Source organism: Hyperoodon ampullatus (genome assembly GCF_949752795.1).
Source record: "Hyperoodon ampullatus genome assembly, chromosome: 1".
Taxonomy (NCBI): Eukaryota; Metazoa; Chordata; class Mammalia; order Artiodactyla; family Ziphiidae; genus Hyperoodon; species Hyperoodon ampullatus.
The window spans coordinates 214,901,725-214,920,910 of NC_136914.1; the positions used below are offsets into that span (position 1 = coordinate 214,901,725).

The window sequence follows — 19,186 nt, forward strand, 5'->3', positions numbered from 1 at the left end:
AAATGCTGTGATTTAGGTATTACAGTGTAGCCAGTTAAAATGCATAGAGGAGAAACATGCTGCTGTTCTATTTCTCTTCTGATCAAGCCTCTCTGTGTCTCAGGTCTATTGTCGGAGAAATGGGAATAATAATAGTACTGACCTCATGAAGCTACTGTCAAAATTAGTTTATATGTATACGTATATATGCACACATACACATATATATGTATTTATATAATGTGCTTAGAATAGTACTTGACCCATGGAAAGTCCTATTTGCATATTTGCTTTATCAATACAAAACCACAAAAAGCAGAGGTGATGCAAGTTACTGAAGAAAATAGCTCTAGGATCCGTCATACGATTAGATTGTAATGTTTCCCAAGGTGGGGTTTGGGAACCAGTGGTGTATATGACGTTATTTAGGTGGCATAAAAACATTTTTATTGCTTTCATTTTAATATTTATATAATGACTTTTTAATATAGAGAGAGCTATTACATTGATTCACGTTTCACAAATGTTATTAACAGTATATTTCGATACTGAGTTTAAAGATGAATATTAAGCAAACAATAGCACTGGTGGAATGCAATATGGGAAAGCCTGCAAATTCCTGGTCTTTGAGGCTAAGAGGCAGGGCTAGCTCTCAAATACCATCTTTTCTGCAAATAAGAGTGTTTCCCATTTACAATTGTGTCACCTCTTCCCACTGTTAGCACTAGTTAAAGAGATATGGCAATGGCCTCTGGCAGGTGGTCATACCCTGACACCCAGGCTGGACCAAGACCTGACTACTGTCACAGCTCCAAGTTCATGGCACCAAGAATCTGATTGTTAGGAGGATCTCTTGAGAGACTCCTGGGCATGGAGAGATGGAATCTGAAACAGTTCTAAGCCCAGTTCAAGACCTGATCCTTTCTTTATTGTCTTGTGGTTTCCTTTTCTTCTTGGCCTGGTGTCCATAGAATATCCCACCCCTTCCCCTCCTTCCTTGGGACTTTCTACAATGATCACATCTTAGAACCAGCAGGATATCACTCGGTTCAAAGCCTTCTTACAAATTAAGTAAGCAAAACCTAAAGAGCTCCATCTTTTCCATCCATGTGCCCCTACCCCCACCCCCATCCCTGGGAACAACCTTCCTATATGGCCCCAGGGTCCACAGTTAAAGCTCTAACGTGTGTCACCAACCACGATAACAGTGGTGTCCACTTCCAAGTGCAGAGGGTTGGCCAGTCGTGCTAGGCCCTCTGCATACTGGCACTAGTTCTTTAATCCTCACAACAAACCCCAGAGGTGGGTGATAGCTTAAAGGAGACATTCAGAGACGGTAAGAAACATGACCCAGGTCACAGAGCAATAGGAAGTGAGCTGGGAACCTCAGTCAAGTTCAACCAACTCCAGAGCTCATGCTCCCCCCCAGCAAAGCAACTCCTAGGCTGTCAGCCACAGGGTGAAATGGAGGTACCGGAGGGTGGCTTTAACCACTGGCAAGGGTGGCGTGAGTACAGGGGATGAGAATCTCCACGCTAGGGGCCTGGTGTGGAAATAAGCACATCTCCCCATCTCCTCCCAGCTTCCCACCTTCCCGTCAGCCTGTGCAAAACCCCACCACCCTGGCCTGGCTCTCAAGTACTCTTCTCAAGAAGATTAACAGGACGCCAAAGCTCCCCATTGCTCTGCTAGCATAAATTGCAAGAAAAAACATTTAGAATATTGATTAAGTGCTTCATGCTAGAAGATTTAAATTTACCTCCTGTATTTCCAGGATTAGCTGACAAATGGGGTCAGCCTGCTGGCACAAATGATTTACAAAAACACCCACGGGCAGCTTTCCTTTTTAAACTCAACACTTAAAATTTTCACTTGGTCACAGCCAGTGGAGTCCTGGGTATTCAGCAGGTTTGGATAATCACCTTCTTGCCACATGGAGACTTGTGGGGTTTGGCCCTGGGAAGAGCTTCAAAATCATTTCCAGTCTGGTCTGGCCCTATCCAGTACAGATGGACTCTGTTTAGGTCTGATGAGGTACCGGGGCAGTGAGGGGTTAACACATGCTGTTCCTCCAGGATGGAAGGTCTTGTTTCAGATAGAGATTTTTGCAGTATTCTAATATTCAGTGTTCTAATTCAATATTCAAATATTCTTCATATGTAGGAGTTAAACAGGTTATAAGCAGGTGTTAAGGAGCCAAAGTGCCTCTGCCCCCTGCCCCTGCTACCAATCTGTAAACGTTGTGCTACAACATACAAGTGCCCAGTGCATTTCTATAAGCTTCAGACTGTACCTGGCCAAGAGAGGGATCGTACTGAGACTTTCCTGGGAGGCCAGGGAGGTACAGACCTAGACTGAAATCCACTGAATCCAGGTTCTCTGCTCCAGGAAAGATGCCCACCTCAAGGCGTTTGCCCCCATCGTCCACAGACGGCCAGCACTGTTCCTCTTAGGGCTAGCACAGTCTGACTGCCAAAGTAGGCGACATGATTGTTAAGGGAGGTAAAGGGACAGGGAGCCTTTGCATTGCTAACTTTAGCAGTAAGCATTCTTGCAAAAGCTATTCATTTGGACCCTGCTCACATCTCTTTTTTTTTTTTTTTTTTTTGCGGTACGCGGGCCCCTCACTGTTGTGGCCTCTCCCGTTGCGGAGCACAGGCTCCGGACGCGCAGGCTCAGCGGCCATGGCTCATGGGCCCAGCCGCTCTGCGGCATGTGGGATCCTCCCGGACCGGGGCACAAACCCGCGTCCCCTGCATCGGCAGGCGGAATCTCAACCACTGCGCCACCAGGGAAGCCCCACATCTATTTTATGACTGAGAAAGCTGCTTTGTGAATTCCTTTTTCTATAGAACGCTGCTTAAAAGTCCCATTAAGATGAGGGGAGGAGACTTAAACTTGAGATCCACAATTGCTGTACCTCCATGTCTCACTCATAGATATGTTTTATTTGGTTCACAAAAAAAATGACTTTGGGGCTTCCCTGGTGGTGCAGTGGTTGAGAGGCTGCCTGCCAATGCAGGGGACACGGGTTCGTGCCCCGGTCCGGGAAGATCCCACATGCCGCGGAGTGGCTGGGCCCGTGAGCCATGGCCGCTGAGCCTGCACCCGGAGCCTGTGCTCTGCAACGGGAGAGGCCACAACAGTGAGAGGCCCGCATACCGCAAAAAAACAAAAACAAAAACAAAAAAACCCCCCGACTTTGGATGTGGCTCGCCCTGTTCCCTGGAGACCCCAGTAAGTGCTCACAGCTACCTACACCCTTCTGCCAGCCCTGCTCTGAGTGTGCACCCCCGTCCATCAGACTTTCTCCTCTCGGTCACACGTCACATCTCTTCCTGAGGAAAAGCACAGAGACAGTGAAAACTTCTCAGGCGTCCTCAGCTTTAGTTCCAAGGCTGTATTCCCCAAGTTTCTACAACCCTATTTGACCATGGAAATCAAGGGCCTAAAGTCCACTTTAAGAGGTCTTCACTTTAAGCCACCAGAGTTAAGTGATGTATAATAATGCAAAATAGAGATTTTTCCAACACCTACACTTCCCAGATTTACTTTAAATAAGTGACAAGTACAGTCCATTTGATTTAAATATCCTGAGCTTTCTCCAGCTACCAGACCACTCAAGTGCACAGAAGATGAAATAATTGGTAGGATTCTTAATGTTTCTTTGTCTTGTGACCACTTTGTGCAAGTCAAAGGGATATGCCAGCAATAGCACAGCCTGCGTCATGCTTGTTACTAATATGCCTGCCAATTAATCCTGACATGGGAGCTTGGCTGGTTACCCCAAACCTGGTATTTTATCATCTCAGGGGGTTAGCTCTTGGACTTTTCTATGACATTTTATACTAATCAACCAACTTTCCTTTTTTTAAAGCTGAGCCTTTCACAGGAACTGCAGATGAGTCCTATATACACCACACGCAAGGCCACTCATTTTCCCCAAACAGAATTGTGTTTGGTTTGTTGATAATTACACTTTGAAGCCGATTTTTGAAAATGTTTATTCTTATTTCTTCCCTTCCAAGGGGAAATCTATCTCAAATGTTAAGACAGAAACCCAAGTCCCTCAGAGTTTTCTCATATTATTGTATATTTAAAAATATTACAAGAGGGTGCTTCTCGAGGGTAGTGAACTTTAGAGCTGCCAAAGGTAGTTGACTTGCTCCAAATCTGTTACCAATGGATCCCAAGCTGGTTTAACTTAGTTCTATTCTGAGTAATGACACATATGGCTGGGACAAACGCCACCCTAAGATATTTCTAGGACCCCCTGGTAAATAGTAATTTGTCTGAAGATAGCCAGGCAGGCAAAGGAAGGACAGATGGGAAGAATAAGTCTCCTGGGAGCCCTACGTTGAAGCAAGAGTCCTAAATCAATGCCAGGGACCACGTTCTCATAGGCTAAGTCCACTCTCATCACTCACCCACTCACCCCAATCCTCTGGCTTCCAATGATTCTTTCAACCATTCTTAATATAGGTCATTCTAAAGAGATAATCAAGCTGCAACAAGTTTTAGTGGCAAACTTTCAGTCTTTCCCCTATACCCTGTCTGCTGGGATTTCAGCATGAAGCATCCCAGCCTACAAGCTTTCTGTTTTTCCCATCATTCGAAGCACCCCCTTCAGGAAGCACTGGGACATATGGGTCTCTCAAATCCAGCTTCTCCCTTCCTCTTTTACTATTATTCCCCGCCCCCAGATTTATTGAGGTATAATTGACAAATAAAAATTGTATTTACTTAAGGTCTACAACTTGATGTTTTTGTTTTGTTTTGTTTTTTTGCGGTACGCGGGCCTCTCACCACTGTGGCCTCTCCCGTTGCGGAGCACAGGCTCCGGACACGCAGGCTCAGCGGCCATGGCTCATGGGCCCAGCTGCTCCGCGCCATGTGGGATCTTCCCAGGCCGGGGCACGAACCCATGTCCCCTGCATCGGCAGGCGGACTCTCAACCACTGCGCCACCAGGGAAGCCCTAACTTGATGTTTTGATATATGTATACATTGTGACAGGTTTACTGCAATCAAGCTAATTAACATATTCATCACCTCACATAGTTACCATTTTGGGGGGTGGGGTAAGAACAACTAAGATGTACTCTCTTGGCGAATTTCAAGTATATAATATGATACTGCTAACTATAGTCACCGTGCTATATGTATCCAGATCTTGTTCAACTTGCATGTCTGAAAGTTTGTACCCTATAACCAACATCTCCCCATTTCCCCACCCCCAGCCCCTGGTAACCACCATTCTAGTCTCTGCTTTAAAAAGTTCAACTTTTGGGGCTTCCCTGGTGGCGCAGTGGTTGAGAGTCCGCCTGCCGATGCAGGGGACATGGGTTCGTGCCCCGGTCCGGGAAGATCCCACGTGCCGCAGAGCGGCTGGGCCGTGAGCCATGGCCGCTGAGCCTGAGCGTCCAGAGCCTGTACTCCGCAACAGGAGAGGCCACAACAGTGAGAGGCCCGCGTACAGCAAAAAAATAATAATAATAAATAAAATAAAATAAAAGTTCAACTTTTTTAGAATCCACATATAAATAAGATCACAAACCTGGAGGACATTATACAAAGTGAAATAAGCCAGACACAGAAAGACAAATACTGCATGACCTCCTTTACTATTTTTTTACTTCTTTCTCTCTGTCCATTCCTAATTCAAAGAAAGAGCCCAGGTTGTCCAAGGTCATGGAACAAGGCAAAAAGTACACTGGCCTCAGAGTCAGAAATCCTAGCCCCACTACAGAATTACTGTGTGATCTCAGTTATGTTCCTAGCCTGTTCCTGCCTCATTTGCCTCATCTGTAAGAGAGAAGGATGTTTATCATACCTGACTCGTGGGCTGTTGTGAGGACTAAAGGGCACATTGCATGCGAAATGTTTTGCAAAATGAAACACACTATATACCTGTTAGTGCAACTCACACCAATGTTCCCTAGGGTAACACTCCAAGCAAGGCACAACACCACCATCCATCTCTTGCAAAGGGCCAAATGGCCAACTGACTTGGGATTAAGCATCACATGTGACGTTCCGGAGCATTCACTCTGCCCCAAGCACTGAAACATACCCCCATTTAATCCTCTTAATCTAGCAGCAAGGCAGTCATAACATTTTGTAGATGAGGAAGCGGAGGCTTGGAGAGGTCATGATGCTGGTAAGGGCAAGAGCCTGGGTCTGCACACAGGCTTCGCTGTAAAACCCAAGCCCTCACCCCCTGCCTCATGTGTGCAAAAATGAGCTCAGACAGGTAGTCATCTTAGGAGGTAAGGTGAGGTTTTGTGGAACCCTTAAGAGCTCCCTAGAAGTAAAATGCTGTTTAGCTCCAAGATGATACTAACAGATGGAGAGATATACCATGTTCTTGGATTGGAAGAATCAATATTGTGAAAATGACTATACTACCCAAAGCAATCTACAGATTCAATGCAATCCCTATCAAATTACCAATGGCATTTTTTACAGAACTAGAACAAAAAAATCTTAAAATTTGTATGGAGACACAAAGGCCCATAGCCAAAGCAGTCTTGAGGGAAAAAAACGGAGGTAGAAAAATCAGACTCCCTGACTTCAGACTATACTACAAATCTACAGTAATCAAGACAATACGGTTCTGGCACAAAAACAGAAATATTGATCAATGCAACAGGATAGAAAGTTCAGAGATAAACCCACGCACCTATGGTCAACTAATCTATGACAAAGGAGGAAAGGATATACAACGGAGAAAAGACAGTCTCTTCAATAAGTGCCGCTGGGAAAACTGGACAGCTAAATGTACAAGAATGAAATTAGAACACTCCCTAACACCATATACAAAAATAAACTCAAAATGGATTAGAGACCTAAATGTAAAACCAGACACTGTAAAACTCTTAGAGGAAAACATAGGAAGGACACTCTTTGACATAACTCACAGTAAGATCTTCTTTGATCCACCTCCTAGAGTAATGGAAATAAAAACAAAAATAAACAAATGGGACCTAATGAAACTTAAAAGCTTTTGCACAGCAAAGGAAACTACAAACAAGACGAAAAGACAACCCTCAGAATGGGAGAAAATATTTGCAAAGGATTAATCTCCAAAATATATAAATAGCTCATGCAGCACAATATTAAAAAAACAAATAACCCAATCAAAAAATGGGCAGAAATCCTAAACAGACATTTCTCCAAAGAAGATATACAGACTGCCAAGAAGCACATGAAAAGCTGCTCAACATCACTAATTGTTAGAGAAATGCAAATCAGGACTACAATGAGGTATCACCTCACGCCAGTTAGAATGGGCATCAGCACTGTTGGTGGGAATGTAAATTGATACAGCCACGATGGAGAACAGTATGGAGGTTCCTTAAAAAACTAAAAATAGAACTACCATATGACCCAGCAATCCGACTACTGGGCATATACCCAGAGAAGACCATAATTCAAAAAGACACATGTACCCCAATGTTCATTGAAGCACTATTTACAATAGCCAGGTCATGCAAGCAACCTAAATGCCCATCCACAGATGAATGGATAAAGAAGATGTGGTACATACATACAATGGAATATTACTCAGCCATAAAAAGGAGCGAAATTTGGCCATTTGTAGATACGTGGATGAATCTAGAGACTGTCACACAGAGTGAAGTAAGTCAGAAAGAGAAAAACATATATCACATATTAACGCATATATTTGGAACCTAGAAATATGGTAGAGATGAACCGGTTTGCAGGGCAGAAATTGATACCCAGATGTAGAGAACAAACGTTTGGACACCAAGGGGGGAAAGCAGCAGTGGGTGGGGGTGGGGGTGTGATGAATTGGGAAATTGGGATTGACATGTATCCAGTGATGTGTATAAAGTGGATGACTAATAAGATCTTGCTGTATAAAAAAAAAATAAAATTAAATTAAAAAATTAAAAAAAAATGGGCAGAAGAACTGAATACACATTTTTCCAAAGAAGAAATGCAGATGGCCAACAGGCACATGACAAGATGCTCAACATCACTAATCATCAAGGAAACGCAAATCAAACCCACAATGAGATATCACCTCACACCTGTCAGAATGTCTATCGTCAACAAGAACACAGATACCAAATGTTTTTGAGGATGTGGAGGAAAGGGAATTCTTGTACACTGTTGGTGGGAATGTAAATTGGTGCAGCCACTGTGGAAAACATTATGGAGGTTTCTCAAAAAAAATGAAAAACAGAACTATCACATGACTCTGCAATTCCACTCCTGGGTATATATATGAGAAAAACAAAGACACTAATTTGAAAAGATACATGCACCCCAATGTTCATAGCAGCATTATCTACAATTGCCAAGATGTGGAAACAACCTACGTGTCCATCAACAGATGAATGGATAAAGAAGATGTATATATATGTACAATGGAATACTACTCAGCCATAAAATAGAATGAAATTTTTCCATTTGCAGCAACATGGATGGCCTTGGAGGGCATTATGCTAAGTGATATAAGTCAGACAGAGAAAGAAAAATACTGTATGATATCACTTACATGTGTAATCTATGAAGTACAGCAAACTAGTGAACATAACAAAAAAGAAGCAGACTCACAGATATGGAGAACAAGCTAGTGGTTACCAATGGGGAGAAGGAAGGGGGGAGGAGCAATACAGGGATGGGGGAGAGGCAGGCGCAAACTATTGGGTGTAAGATGGTCTCAAGGATGTATTGTACAACACAGGGAATATAGTTAATATTTTGTAATAACTGTAAATGGAAAGTAACCTTTAAAAATTATATGCAAAATTTTTTTGAATTTAAAAATTAAAAAGAAAAAGCCAAGAGCTCCTTCCTTTTCTATATGTTGCTGCTTTGTACAGAACACTGAAAAAGCATAATAAATAAATAAATAGCTAACTCAACTCCACCACCCTGCAAACAGAAAGCTTAAGGATTCATCTGCCCAGCCCCCTCATTTTATAGGTGAAGACACCAAGGCTAATACAAGTACCTTGACCAAAGCCCCAGCCCTCGGCAATGGCAGAGTCAGTTCCGGAGCCCATTCTTCTCTCCACTCTAGAGAACATCACGGTGTCCATCTCTCATGGTTAAAATGCACTTTGGAGACTCAAATCTGAGCAGCATTCTATCATTCTCCCTCCATCTCTAAATGCATTTCAGAAAATGAATGTGTTCCCCTCAGAAGTAAGCACCGACAGGGAGTTCAGGCCCCTGCTCTTACCTGTAAATTTGCACAAGGTGGTAAAACATGAGTGGGGATTTCATTCTCAGAGCCTGCTGGCCCCAGGGGCTTGTTCTTGACCCGGAAGGCTGTGGTGGTGGTGGCAGTGGTGGTCTGAACTGGGAGGGCTGGCTGCCACACGGTCACATCTGAGCCATTGCCAAAGGCTTGAATTGCATTTTCTGCAGTAAAACAGGAGGAAATCCAATTTTAAAGTCAAGCAGCAAATGTAACAGACAGTCTACATGAAGGCAGAGAGGCACACTAGAAATTCTGATGAGGGCACTGGACTTCTGTGAACAAAACCCATCCATCCATCCACCCTCCACACGCTGAAAGCCAGCCATGGGTCAGGTGCTCAAAAATTAATTCATTCATTAAACCCTGAGCTGGACACGTAGCTATGCTCTAAGTGCAACAAATATGTATTGTGTCCCTATTCACGTATCAGGTGTGGAGCAAGATCCTTAACCTGAAACACCCATCAGTCGAGCCTTTTGAAAGCCAGACTCAGATCTGTTATTTGGGATCAAAGTCACTGTTCCATCTTCCAAGAAAATGCTTGGGTCAAAATTCTATACTAAAAGCAAACTATTTCGTGTTTTTTTGTTTGTTTTTTGTATTTTCTTTTTTTAATTTAATTTATTCTTTTATACAGCAGGCTCTTATTAGTCATCCATTTTATACACATCAGTGTATACATGTCAATCCCAATCTCCCAATTCACCACCACCCCCCACCCCAGCTGCTTTCGCCCCTTGGTGTCCATACGTTTTTTTCTCTACTTCTGTGTCTCAACTTCTGCTCTGCAAACCAGTTCATCTGTACCATTTTCTAGGTTCCACATATATGTGTTAATATACAATATTTGTTTTTCTCTTTCTGACTTACTTCATTCTGTATGACAGTCTATAGATGCATCCACGTCTCTACAAATGACCCAATTTCGTTCCTTTTTATGGCTGAGTAATATTCCATTGTATACATGTACCACATCTTCTTTATCCATTTGTCTGTCGATGGGCATTAGGTTGCTTCCATGACCTGGCTATTGTAAATAGTGCTGCAATGAACATTGGGGTGCATGTATCTTTTTGAATTATGGTTTTCTCTGGGTATATGCCCAGTAGTGGGATTGCTGGGTCATATGGTAATTCAATTTTTAGTTTTTTAAGGAAACTCCATACTGTTCTCCATCGTGGCTGTATCAATTTTCATTCCCACCAACAGTGCAAGAGGGTTCCCTTTTCTCCATACCCTCTCCAGGATTTGTTGTTTGTAGATTTTCTGATGATACCCATTCTAACTTGTGTGAGCTGATTGCTCATTGTAGTTTTGATTTGCATTTCTCTAACAATTAGTGATGTTGAGCATCCTTTCATGTGTTTGTTGGCAATCTGTATATCTTCTTTGGAGAAATGGCTATTTAGGACTTCTGCCCATTTTTGGATTGGGTTGTTTGTTTTTTTAATATTGAGCTACATGAGCTGTTTATATAATTTGGAGATTAATCCTTTGTCCATTGATTCCTTTGCAAATATTTTCTCCCATTCTGAGGGTCGTCCTTTTGTCTTCTTTATGGTTTCCTTTGCTGCGCAAAAGCTTTTAAGCTTTATTAGGTCCCATTTGGTTATTTTTGTTTTTATTTCCATTACTCTAGGAGGTGGATCAAAAAAGATCTTGCTGTGATTTATGTCAAAGAGTGTTCTTCCTATGTTTCCTCTAAGTGTTTTATAGTGTCCGGTCTTACATTTAGGTCTCGAATCCATTTTGAGTTTATTTTTGTATATGGTGTTAGGGAGTGTTCTAATTTCATTCTTTTACATGTAGCTATCCAGTTTTCCCAGCAGCACTTATTGAAGAGACTGTCTTTTCTCCATTGTATATCCTTTCCTCCTTTGTCATAGATTAGTTGACCATAGGGTTTATCTCTGGGCTTTCTATCCTGTTGCATTGATCTATATTTCTGTTTTTGTGCCAGCATCATATTGTCTTGATTACTGTAGATTTGTAGTATAGCCTGAAGTCAGGGAGTCTGATTCCTCCAGCTCCATTTTTTTCCCTCAAGACTGCTTTGGCTATTCGGGGTCTTTTGTGTCTCCATACAAATTTTAAGATTTTTTTGTTCTAGTTCTGTAAAAAATGCCATTGGTAATTTGATAGGGATTGCATTGAATCTGTAGATTGCTTTGGGTAGTATAGTCATTTTCACAATATTGATTCTTCCAATCCAAGAACATAGTATATCCCTCCATCTGTTGGTATCATCTTTAATTTCTTTCATCAGCGTCTTATAATTTTCTGCATACAGGTCTTTTATCTCCCTAGGTAGGTTTATTCCTAGGTATTTTATTCTTTTGTTGCAATGGTAAATGGGAGTGTTTCCTTAATTCCTCTTTCAGATTTTTCATCATTAGTGTATAGGAATGCAAAAGATTTCTGTGCATTAATTTTGTATCCTGCTACTTTACCAAATTCTTTGATTAGCTCTAGTAGTTTTCTGGTGGCACCTTTAGGATTCTCTATGTATAGTATCATGTCACCTGCAAACAGTGACAGTTTTCCTTCTTTTTTTCCAATTTATATTCCTTTTATTTCTTTTTCTTGTCTGACTGCTGTGGCTAGGACTTCCAAAACTATGTTGAATAACAGTGGCAAGAGTGGACATCCTTGTCTTGTTCCTGATCTTCGAGGAAATGCTTTCAGTTTTTCACCATTGAGAATGATGTTTGCTGTGGGTTTGTCGTATATGGCCTTTATTATGTTGAGGTAGCTTCTCTCTATGCCCACTTTCTGGAGAGTTTTTATCATAAATGGGTGTTGAATTTTGTCAAAAGCTTTTTCTGCATCTATTGAGATGATCATATGGTTCTTCTCCTTCAGTTTGTTAATATGGTGTATCACATTGATTGTTTTGCCTATATTGAAGAATCCTTGCATTCCTGGAATAAACCCCACTTGATCATGGTATATAATCCTTTTAATGTGCTGTTGGATTCTGTTTGCTAGTATTTTGTTGAGGATTTTTGCATCTATGTTCATCAGTGATATTGGCCTATAGTTTTCTTTCTTTGTGACATCTTTGTCTGGTTTTGGTATCAGGGTGATGGTGGCCTCGTAGAATGAGTTTGGGAGTGTTCCTCCCTCTGCTATATTTTGGAAGAGTTTGAGAAGGATAGGTGTTAGCTCTTCTCTAAATATTTGATAGAATTCGCCTGTGAAGCCATCTGGTCCTGCACTTTTGTTTGTTGGAAACTTTTTAATCACAGTTTCAATTTCAGTGCTTGTGATTGGTCTGTTCATATTTTCTGTTTCTTCCTGGTTCAGTCTGGGAAGTTTATACCTTCCTAAGAATTTGTCCATTTCTTCCAAGTTGTCCATTTTATTGGCATAGAGTTGCTTCTGCGGTGTCTGTTGTAACTTCTCCTTTTTCATTTCTAATTTTATTGATTTGAGTCCTCTCCCTCTTTTTCTTGATGAGTTTGGCTAATGGTTTATCAATTTTGTTTATCTTCTCAAAGAAGCAGCTTTTAGTTTTATTGATCTTTGCTATTGTTTTCTTTGTTTCTATTTCATTTATTTCTGCTCTGATCTTGATGATTTCCTTCCTTCTGCTAAGTTTGGGTTTTGTTTGTTCGTCTTTCTCTAGTTCTGCTAGGTGTAACATTAGATTGTTTATTTGAGATTTTTCTTGTTTCTTGAGGTAGGCTTGAATAGCTATAAACTTCCCTCTTAGAACTGCTTTTGCTGCATCCCATAGGTTTTGGATCATCGTGTTTTCATTACCATTTGTCTCTAGGTATTTTTTGATTTCCTCTTTGATTTCTTCAGTGATCTCTTGGTTATTTAGTAACGTATTGTTTAGCCTCCATGTGTTTGTGTTTTTTACATTTTTTTTCCCAGTAATTGATTTCTAATCTCATAACGTTGTGGTCAGAAAAGGTGCTTGATATGATTTCAATTTTCTTAAATTTACCGAGGCTTGATTTGTGACCCAAGATGTGATCTATCCTGCAGAATGTGCCATGCGCACTGGAGAAGAAAGTATAATCTGCTGTTTCTCGATGGAGTCTCCTATAAATATCAATTAAATCTATCTGGTCTATTGTGTTATTTAAAGCTTGTGTTTCCTTATTTATTTTCATTTTGGATGATCTGTCCATTGGTGTAAGTGAGGTATTGAAGTCCCCCACTATTATTGTGTTACTGTCCATTTCCTCTTTTAGAGCTGTTAGCAGTTGCCTTATGTACTGAGGTGCACCTATGTTGGGTGCATATATATTTATAATTGTTATATCTTCTTCTTGGATTGATCCCTTGATCATTAAGCAGTGTCCTTCCTTGCCTCTTGTAACATTCTTTAAGGTCTATTTTATCTGATATGAGTATTGCTACTCCAGCTTTCTTTTGATTTCCATTTGCATGGAATATCTTTTTCCATCCCCTCACTTTCAGTCTGTATGTGTCCCTAGGTCTGAAGTGGGTCTCTTGTAGACAGCATATATACGGGTCTTGTTTTTGTATCCATTCAGCAAGCCTGTGTCTTGTGGTTGCAGCATTTAATCCATTCACGGTTAAGGTAATTATCGATACGTATGTTCCTATTACCATTTTCTTAATTGTTTTGGGTTTGTTTTTGTAGGTCCTTTTCTTCTCTTGTGTTTCCCACTTAGAGAAGTTCCTTTAGCATTTGTTGTAGAGCTGGTTTGGTGGTGAATTCTCTTAGCTTTTCCTTGTCTGTAAAGCTTTTGATTTCTCTGTCGAATCTGAGTGAGATCCTTGCTGGGTAATTTGGTTGTAGGGTCTTCCCTTTCATCACTTTAAGTGTATCATGCCACTCCCTTCTGGCTTGCAGAGTTTCTGCTGAGAAATCAGCCGTTAACCTTATGGGAGTTCCCTTGTATATTATTTGTCATTTTTCCCTTGCTGCTTTCAATAATTTTTCTTTGTCTTTAATTTTTGCCAGTTGGATTACTATGTGTCTTGGTGTGTTTCTCCTTGGGTTTATCCTGTATGGGGGACTCTCTGTGCTCCCTGGACTTGGGTGGCTATTTCCTTTTCCATGTTAGGGAAGTTTTCGACTATAATCTCTTCAAATATTTTCTCGGGTCCTTTCTCTCTCTCTTCTCCTACTGGGACCCCTATAACGCGAATGTTGCTGTGTTTAAGATTGTCCCAGAGGTCTCTTATGCTGTCTTCATTTCTTTTCATTCTTTTTTCTTTATTCTGTTCAGTGGCAGTGAATCCCACCATTCTGTCTTCCAGGTCACTTATCTGTTCTTCTTCCTCAGTTATTCTGCTATTGATTCCTTCTAGTGTATTTTTCATTTCAGTTATTGTATTGTTCATCTCTGTTTCTTTGTTCTTTAATTCTTCTAGATCTTTGTTAAATATTTCTTGCATCTTCTCGATCTTTGCTTCCATTTTTTTTTTCCGAGGTCCTGGGTCATCTTTACTATCATTGTTCTGAATTCTCTTTCTGGAAGATTGCCTATCTCCGTTTCATTTAGTTGTTTTTCTGGGTTTTATCTTGTTCCTTCATCTGGTACATAGCCCTTTGTCTTTTCGTCTCATCTTTCTGTGAATGTGGTTTTTGTTCCACAGGCTGCAGGACTGTAGTTCTTCTTGCTTCTGCTTTTTGCCCTCTGGTGTATGAGGCTATCTAAGAGGTTGTGGAAGTTTCTTGATGGGAGGGACTGGTGGTGGGTAGAGCTGGCTGTTGCTCTGGTGGGCAGAGCTCAGTAAAACTTTAATCCACTTGTCTGCTGATGGGTGGGGCTGGGTTCCCTCCCTGTTGGTTGCTTGGCCTGAGGCGACCCAAGATTGGAGCCTACCTGTGCTCTTTGGTGGGGCTAATGGTGGACTCTGGGAGGGCTCACGTGACGGAGTACTTCCCAGAACTTTTGCTGCCAGTGTCCTTGTCCTCACGGTGAGGCACAGCCACCCCCACCTCTGCAGGAGACCCTCCAGCACTAGCAGGTAGGTCTGCTTCAGTCTCCTATGGGATCACTGTTCCTTCCCCTGGGTCCCAATGCACATACTACTTTGTGTGTGCCCTCCAAGAGTGGAGTCTCTGTTTCCCCCAGTCCTGTCAAAGTTCTGCAATCAAAGCCCACTAGCCTTCGAAGTCTGACTCTCTAGGAATTCCTCGTCCCGCTTCCAGACCCCCAGGGTTGGAAGCCTGACGTGGGGCTCAGAGCCTTCACTCCAGTGGGTGGACTTCTGTGGTATAAGTGTTCTCCAGTCTGTGAGTCACCCACCCAGCAGTTATGGGGTTTGATTTTATTGTGATGGCTCCCCTCCTACCGTCTCATTGTGGCTTCTCCTTTGTCTTTGCATGTGGGGTATCTTTTCTGGTGAGTTCCAGTGTCATCATGCCGATGATTGTTCAGCAGTTAGTTGTGATTCCAGTGTTCTTGAAAGAGGGAGTCTATTTAGTGTTTTTTTTAGGTACCACATCCCTAATTTTGATACTGGGGTAACTCAGTGGCATTCATAGAAATTTGGCAGCCAGTAAAATCAAACAGCAAAAAAGTGTGATTCGCTACCACAGAGCACCTACTATGAGCCCAGCATTGCTCAAGGTACAAACGCAACCAGTTTCTTTAAAAGAAAAATCTATCCCCAACCTCATCAATGATATATAGTGAAAGTTTAAGATTATTTTTTTCCCTTTTTGTTCCCAGTCGTCCAAACAAAATCTACATAATTAGGAAGGAGCCCTCCTGTTAAATGAAAAGTTTAAAATGTAAAACTTTAAAATCCTATTACAATTTCATGGGATTAGATTGTTTTTATGACACAAGTAAATTGGTTGTGTGTTGTTCTCCTCCCTAAGATGAATAAAAAACAGTTTTTAATCAGGTCTTCGGGGATTTGGCATGGATTTAGGAATTTTTTATTTCATATTCATTGTATAAGATATCAAACTCTTCCATTTGGGACCTGAATGTGTAAATTTTTAATATATGACTCTTAGCTGGCATTTTTTGATATACAAGACAGAATAATTTAAGCCTAGTCTTCCTCTTAGAAGGGACATTCTGTTCTAAAATTGTTGTCTTTTAAGTTCAGCAAATTGGAAGCTTGTTTTCTGAAGCTACATTTTTTAGGCTGTAAGAAACCGCTTCAAATTATTATCTATGCTTCTAATGCTCCCATCCATGTTACATGGCTTAACGGGTGGGAGGATGGTAAAGAAAGAGGTACTTGGGGGACCAGTTTCCTTAAATGACCCAGGATAACAACAAGAAAACAGCAAAACCTTTTTTTTTCTTGTTAAGGCATGTAGATTCAGGAAACCCATGTCATTTGTTGAAACTGTCTGTGATTTCCAGCGTGTTTGCCTTGCCATTTGGGAAGACTGTTTGCCCACTTGCTCATTCATTCGTTCAAGTGTCAGTGGAACATCTATTGAGTGCCAGTCACTGCTCTGTGCTGGGAATCGGCAGGGGACAACAATGACAGCAACGAGAGACACAAGTCCCTGTCCTCGTGGAGGTCACATTCTGGTTGGGGAGGCAAATAAGTAAAGTATATAATACATTAGGTGGTGAGAAATGCTTGGAGGAAGATGATGCAGAGGTGGGGTTCAGGGAGCACCAGGATGGGAACAGGGAACTGGAGTTTCGATGGAGTGGCCCAGGAAGGCGAAGGCGGCACCTGAAAAAAGACTTGAGTGACAGTAAGTGATGTCTCATCTCTGCCCCCAGACCATTCTGCTCTCTTCCCTTCACCTCGGCCATGTACTTTGGCTTGAAAATAACTGTCTCCTCCCCAATTACCAGAAGTAAACAACAGGCTGGAATCATGCTCACGATAGGGGAATTGGAGGGTTTTGGTTAATTTGAAGGGAGCAGAACTGGGTTATTGCGTTTGGGTTGGAATCTACATATTCCAATTCCTTCTCCTCTAGGGCCTGTTGCAAGAGACTGAATTTACAGCCCTGTGTCTTTGATAGGCTGTGCTCCATCTAATCAAAGTATACATGGAATGACTATGAAAAATTCTGGCTGGCTTTGGTCACTGGTGAAGACCAAACGCATTTATTTTTATTGAAAAGTCGTTAGCAATAAGATACCATTATCCCCTTCACCAAAATATTATTAAGCGGGGACAACTTTAATTTCTCTATGAGGCAGTGGTTTTCCAGCCCAAGTGAGTATAATCTTTGTTCTCACACTGACCTCTATTGTCATTGCTTTATCTTCATTAAAACTTGGATTCTGCCAGAAGAGTGTGCAGGATGTGAAAAAGAGGATGTGTGTGTGTGTGTGTGTGTGCGTGCGCTTATATATATTTCTTTTTTTTTTAGTCAAGACCAAATAAAAGGCTTAAGGTGTAGTTCCACGGTGTGCCCAATGTCTTGGCAAATGTCTCCATACTTTAGACTAGTTTTATGGGTTTAAATTTCACTTAAGTGTCCAAAAGCTTGTTTCAGTTTTAAGATGATCAAAGCATTTGGTTATAGCCAAGTACCTACTGAGCAAATCACTAAGGTTTGTCTTTTCAACAAAAGAAACAGTTGAGGAGGTTTTAGAAGTAACACTAAAAAGCTTTCCCATGTGCGTGCAGTAAATAGTTTGCTAATTCTTCAGAAATCACTCAGAGCACCATGGAGAAATTGTCACCTGAGGGCACAGTGCTCAGAGGGGTAGGTGAACCTTGGTCCACGCTTCCCACTGGGAAATCATACCTGGTCCCCGATGTGCAGGCACGTGTTCTTGTCCATCAGGCCCTTCAATATCAGGCCTGACACAGAAGCCCTCAGGGCACAGGGGGCTGCAGAGGAAGGAACTCGGGCTTTGGATCCTATCTCTGGCACGGCTGGTTTAGGCGAATACCAGCCATTTATTCAACTGTGAAATGGAGATAACACCTGCATCTCCTAGGTGCAGGTTACAGTCAGTGCAACAATGTATACGGTACAATTCTCACAGACTGAATTTGCACATAGAGCAGGCACCCGATAAATTAATGGTGGCTGCCACCGCAAAATGCAAGTAAGGTATTCAAGCATCTCAGCTGGATCATCGCCTAGAGCGTGCACATCTCGGTGGACAGAAGGGAGACCTGGCACAGTGCTTACAGAGTTCATCTGATGAGGCCCATCGCTCACACCCGTACATTTCTCTCTATCCCTCTCCCTTTGGGAAACATGTTTCCAAGTTGCCTAAAGGACCCTGCAATAATAACCATTACTGTTCCCAAGGAGAGCCCACCGCCCGCCCCCCATCCCCGCTCAGCTCATCTCCGAAGATAACTGACCTCCTGAAGCTCCTGGCTGCATCACCACCCGATCTCACTCAAGAACCGTTGCTTCTCCTCGGAGCCAACCCTGAACATCCAGGGGGCTATTGATGTTAATATTCTAATTTTTCTCAGAGAGCCCTTGGAGGCCTACCCCCATCTAACTTGTCTGAGTGTCTCACATTGTATATTCTGACCAGGTTTTAAGAACTGCTGGAACTGACTTGGGGTTGGTTGCCAAGATCAAAATCTCATCTGTGGGTAGAAATGTTCTTTCCCACACAATGTACCCTCAGTTATTTGCATCTCTCACTCTCCTGGGCCTCTGGACTCGCCGTCTTAGCAGCACCTAGTTCATCACTTGCTCCGGCCCTGCTGCATTACGTAGTGAGGCCAAAAGGAGCTGGATGCACCGGCAGCGATCAGGAAAACAAGGGACACACACACACACACACAGAGAGAGAGAGAGAGAGAGAGAGAGAGAAGGCAGACACAAGAAACACAAAGGGCCAGCTTGAACTTAGAGGGGAAAACATGTTTGTGTGTTTGTTGCCTGTTGTTTTTGAAACTCACTAAGGCATGTGTTGTCCTTGAAGAAATTCAGAAATTTCAAGCACTCCTCCAGGTCGTTTCCACTGTTGTTGCAGTCACACCAGGGGGCCACGCTGAGGCTACTGGAGTCTATGTAGTTGGGGGTCATGACTGTACCTAGAAGAGTAAAAAACAAGGCGTTTTATTCTTG

The 19,186-nt window shown here is 42.1% G+C and overlaps 1 protein-coding gene across 2 annotated transcripts in view; it reads right to left on the minus strand.

The window, feature by feature from the left end:
- Positions 1-19,186, minus strand: part of GFRA1 (GDNF family receptor alpha 1) — a gene marked incomplete at both ends in the record, with an annotated part of 219,508 nt that overhangs the window by 17,904 nt on the left and 182,418 nt on the right. For both annotated transcript variants that reach the window (XM_079703792.1, XM_079703793.1), the window contains 2 exons: positions 9,196-9,377; positions 19,018-19,152. In XM_079703792.1, coding sequence (XP_079559918.1) covers positions 9,196-9,377; positions 19,018-19,152 — 317 coding nt within the window. The remainder of the gene's footprint in view (positions 1-9,195; positions 9,378-19,017; positions 19,153-19,186) is intronic.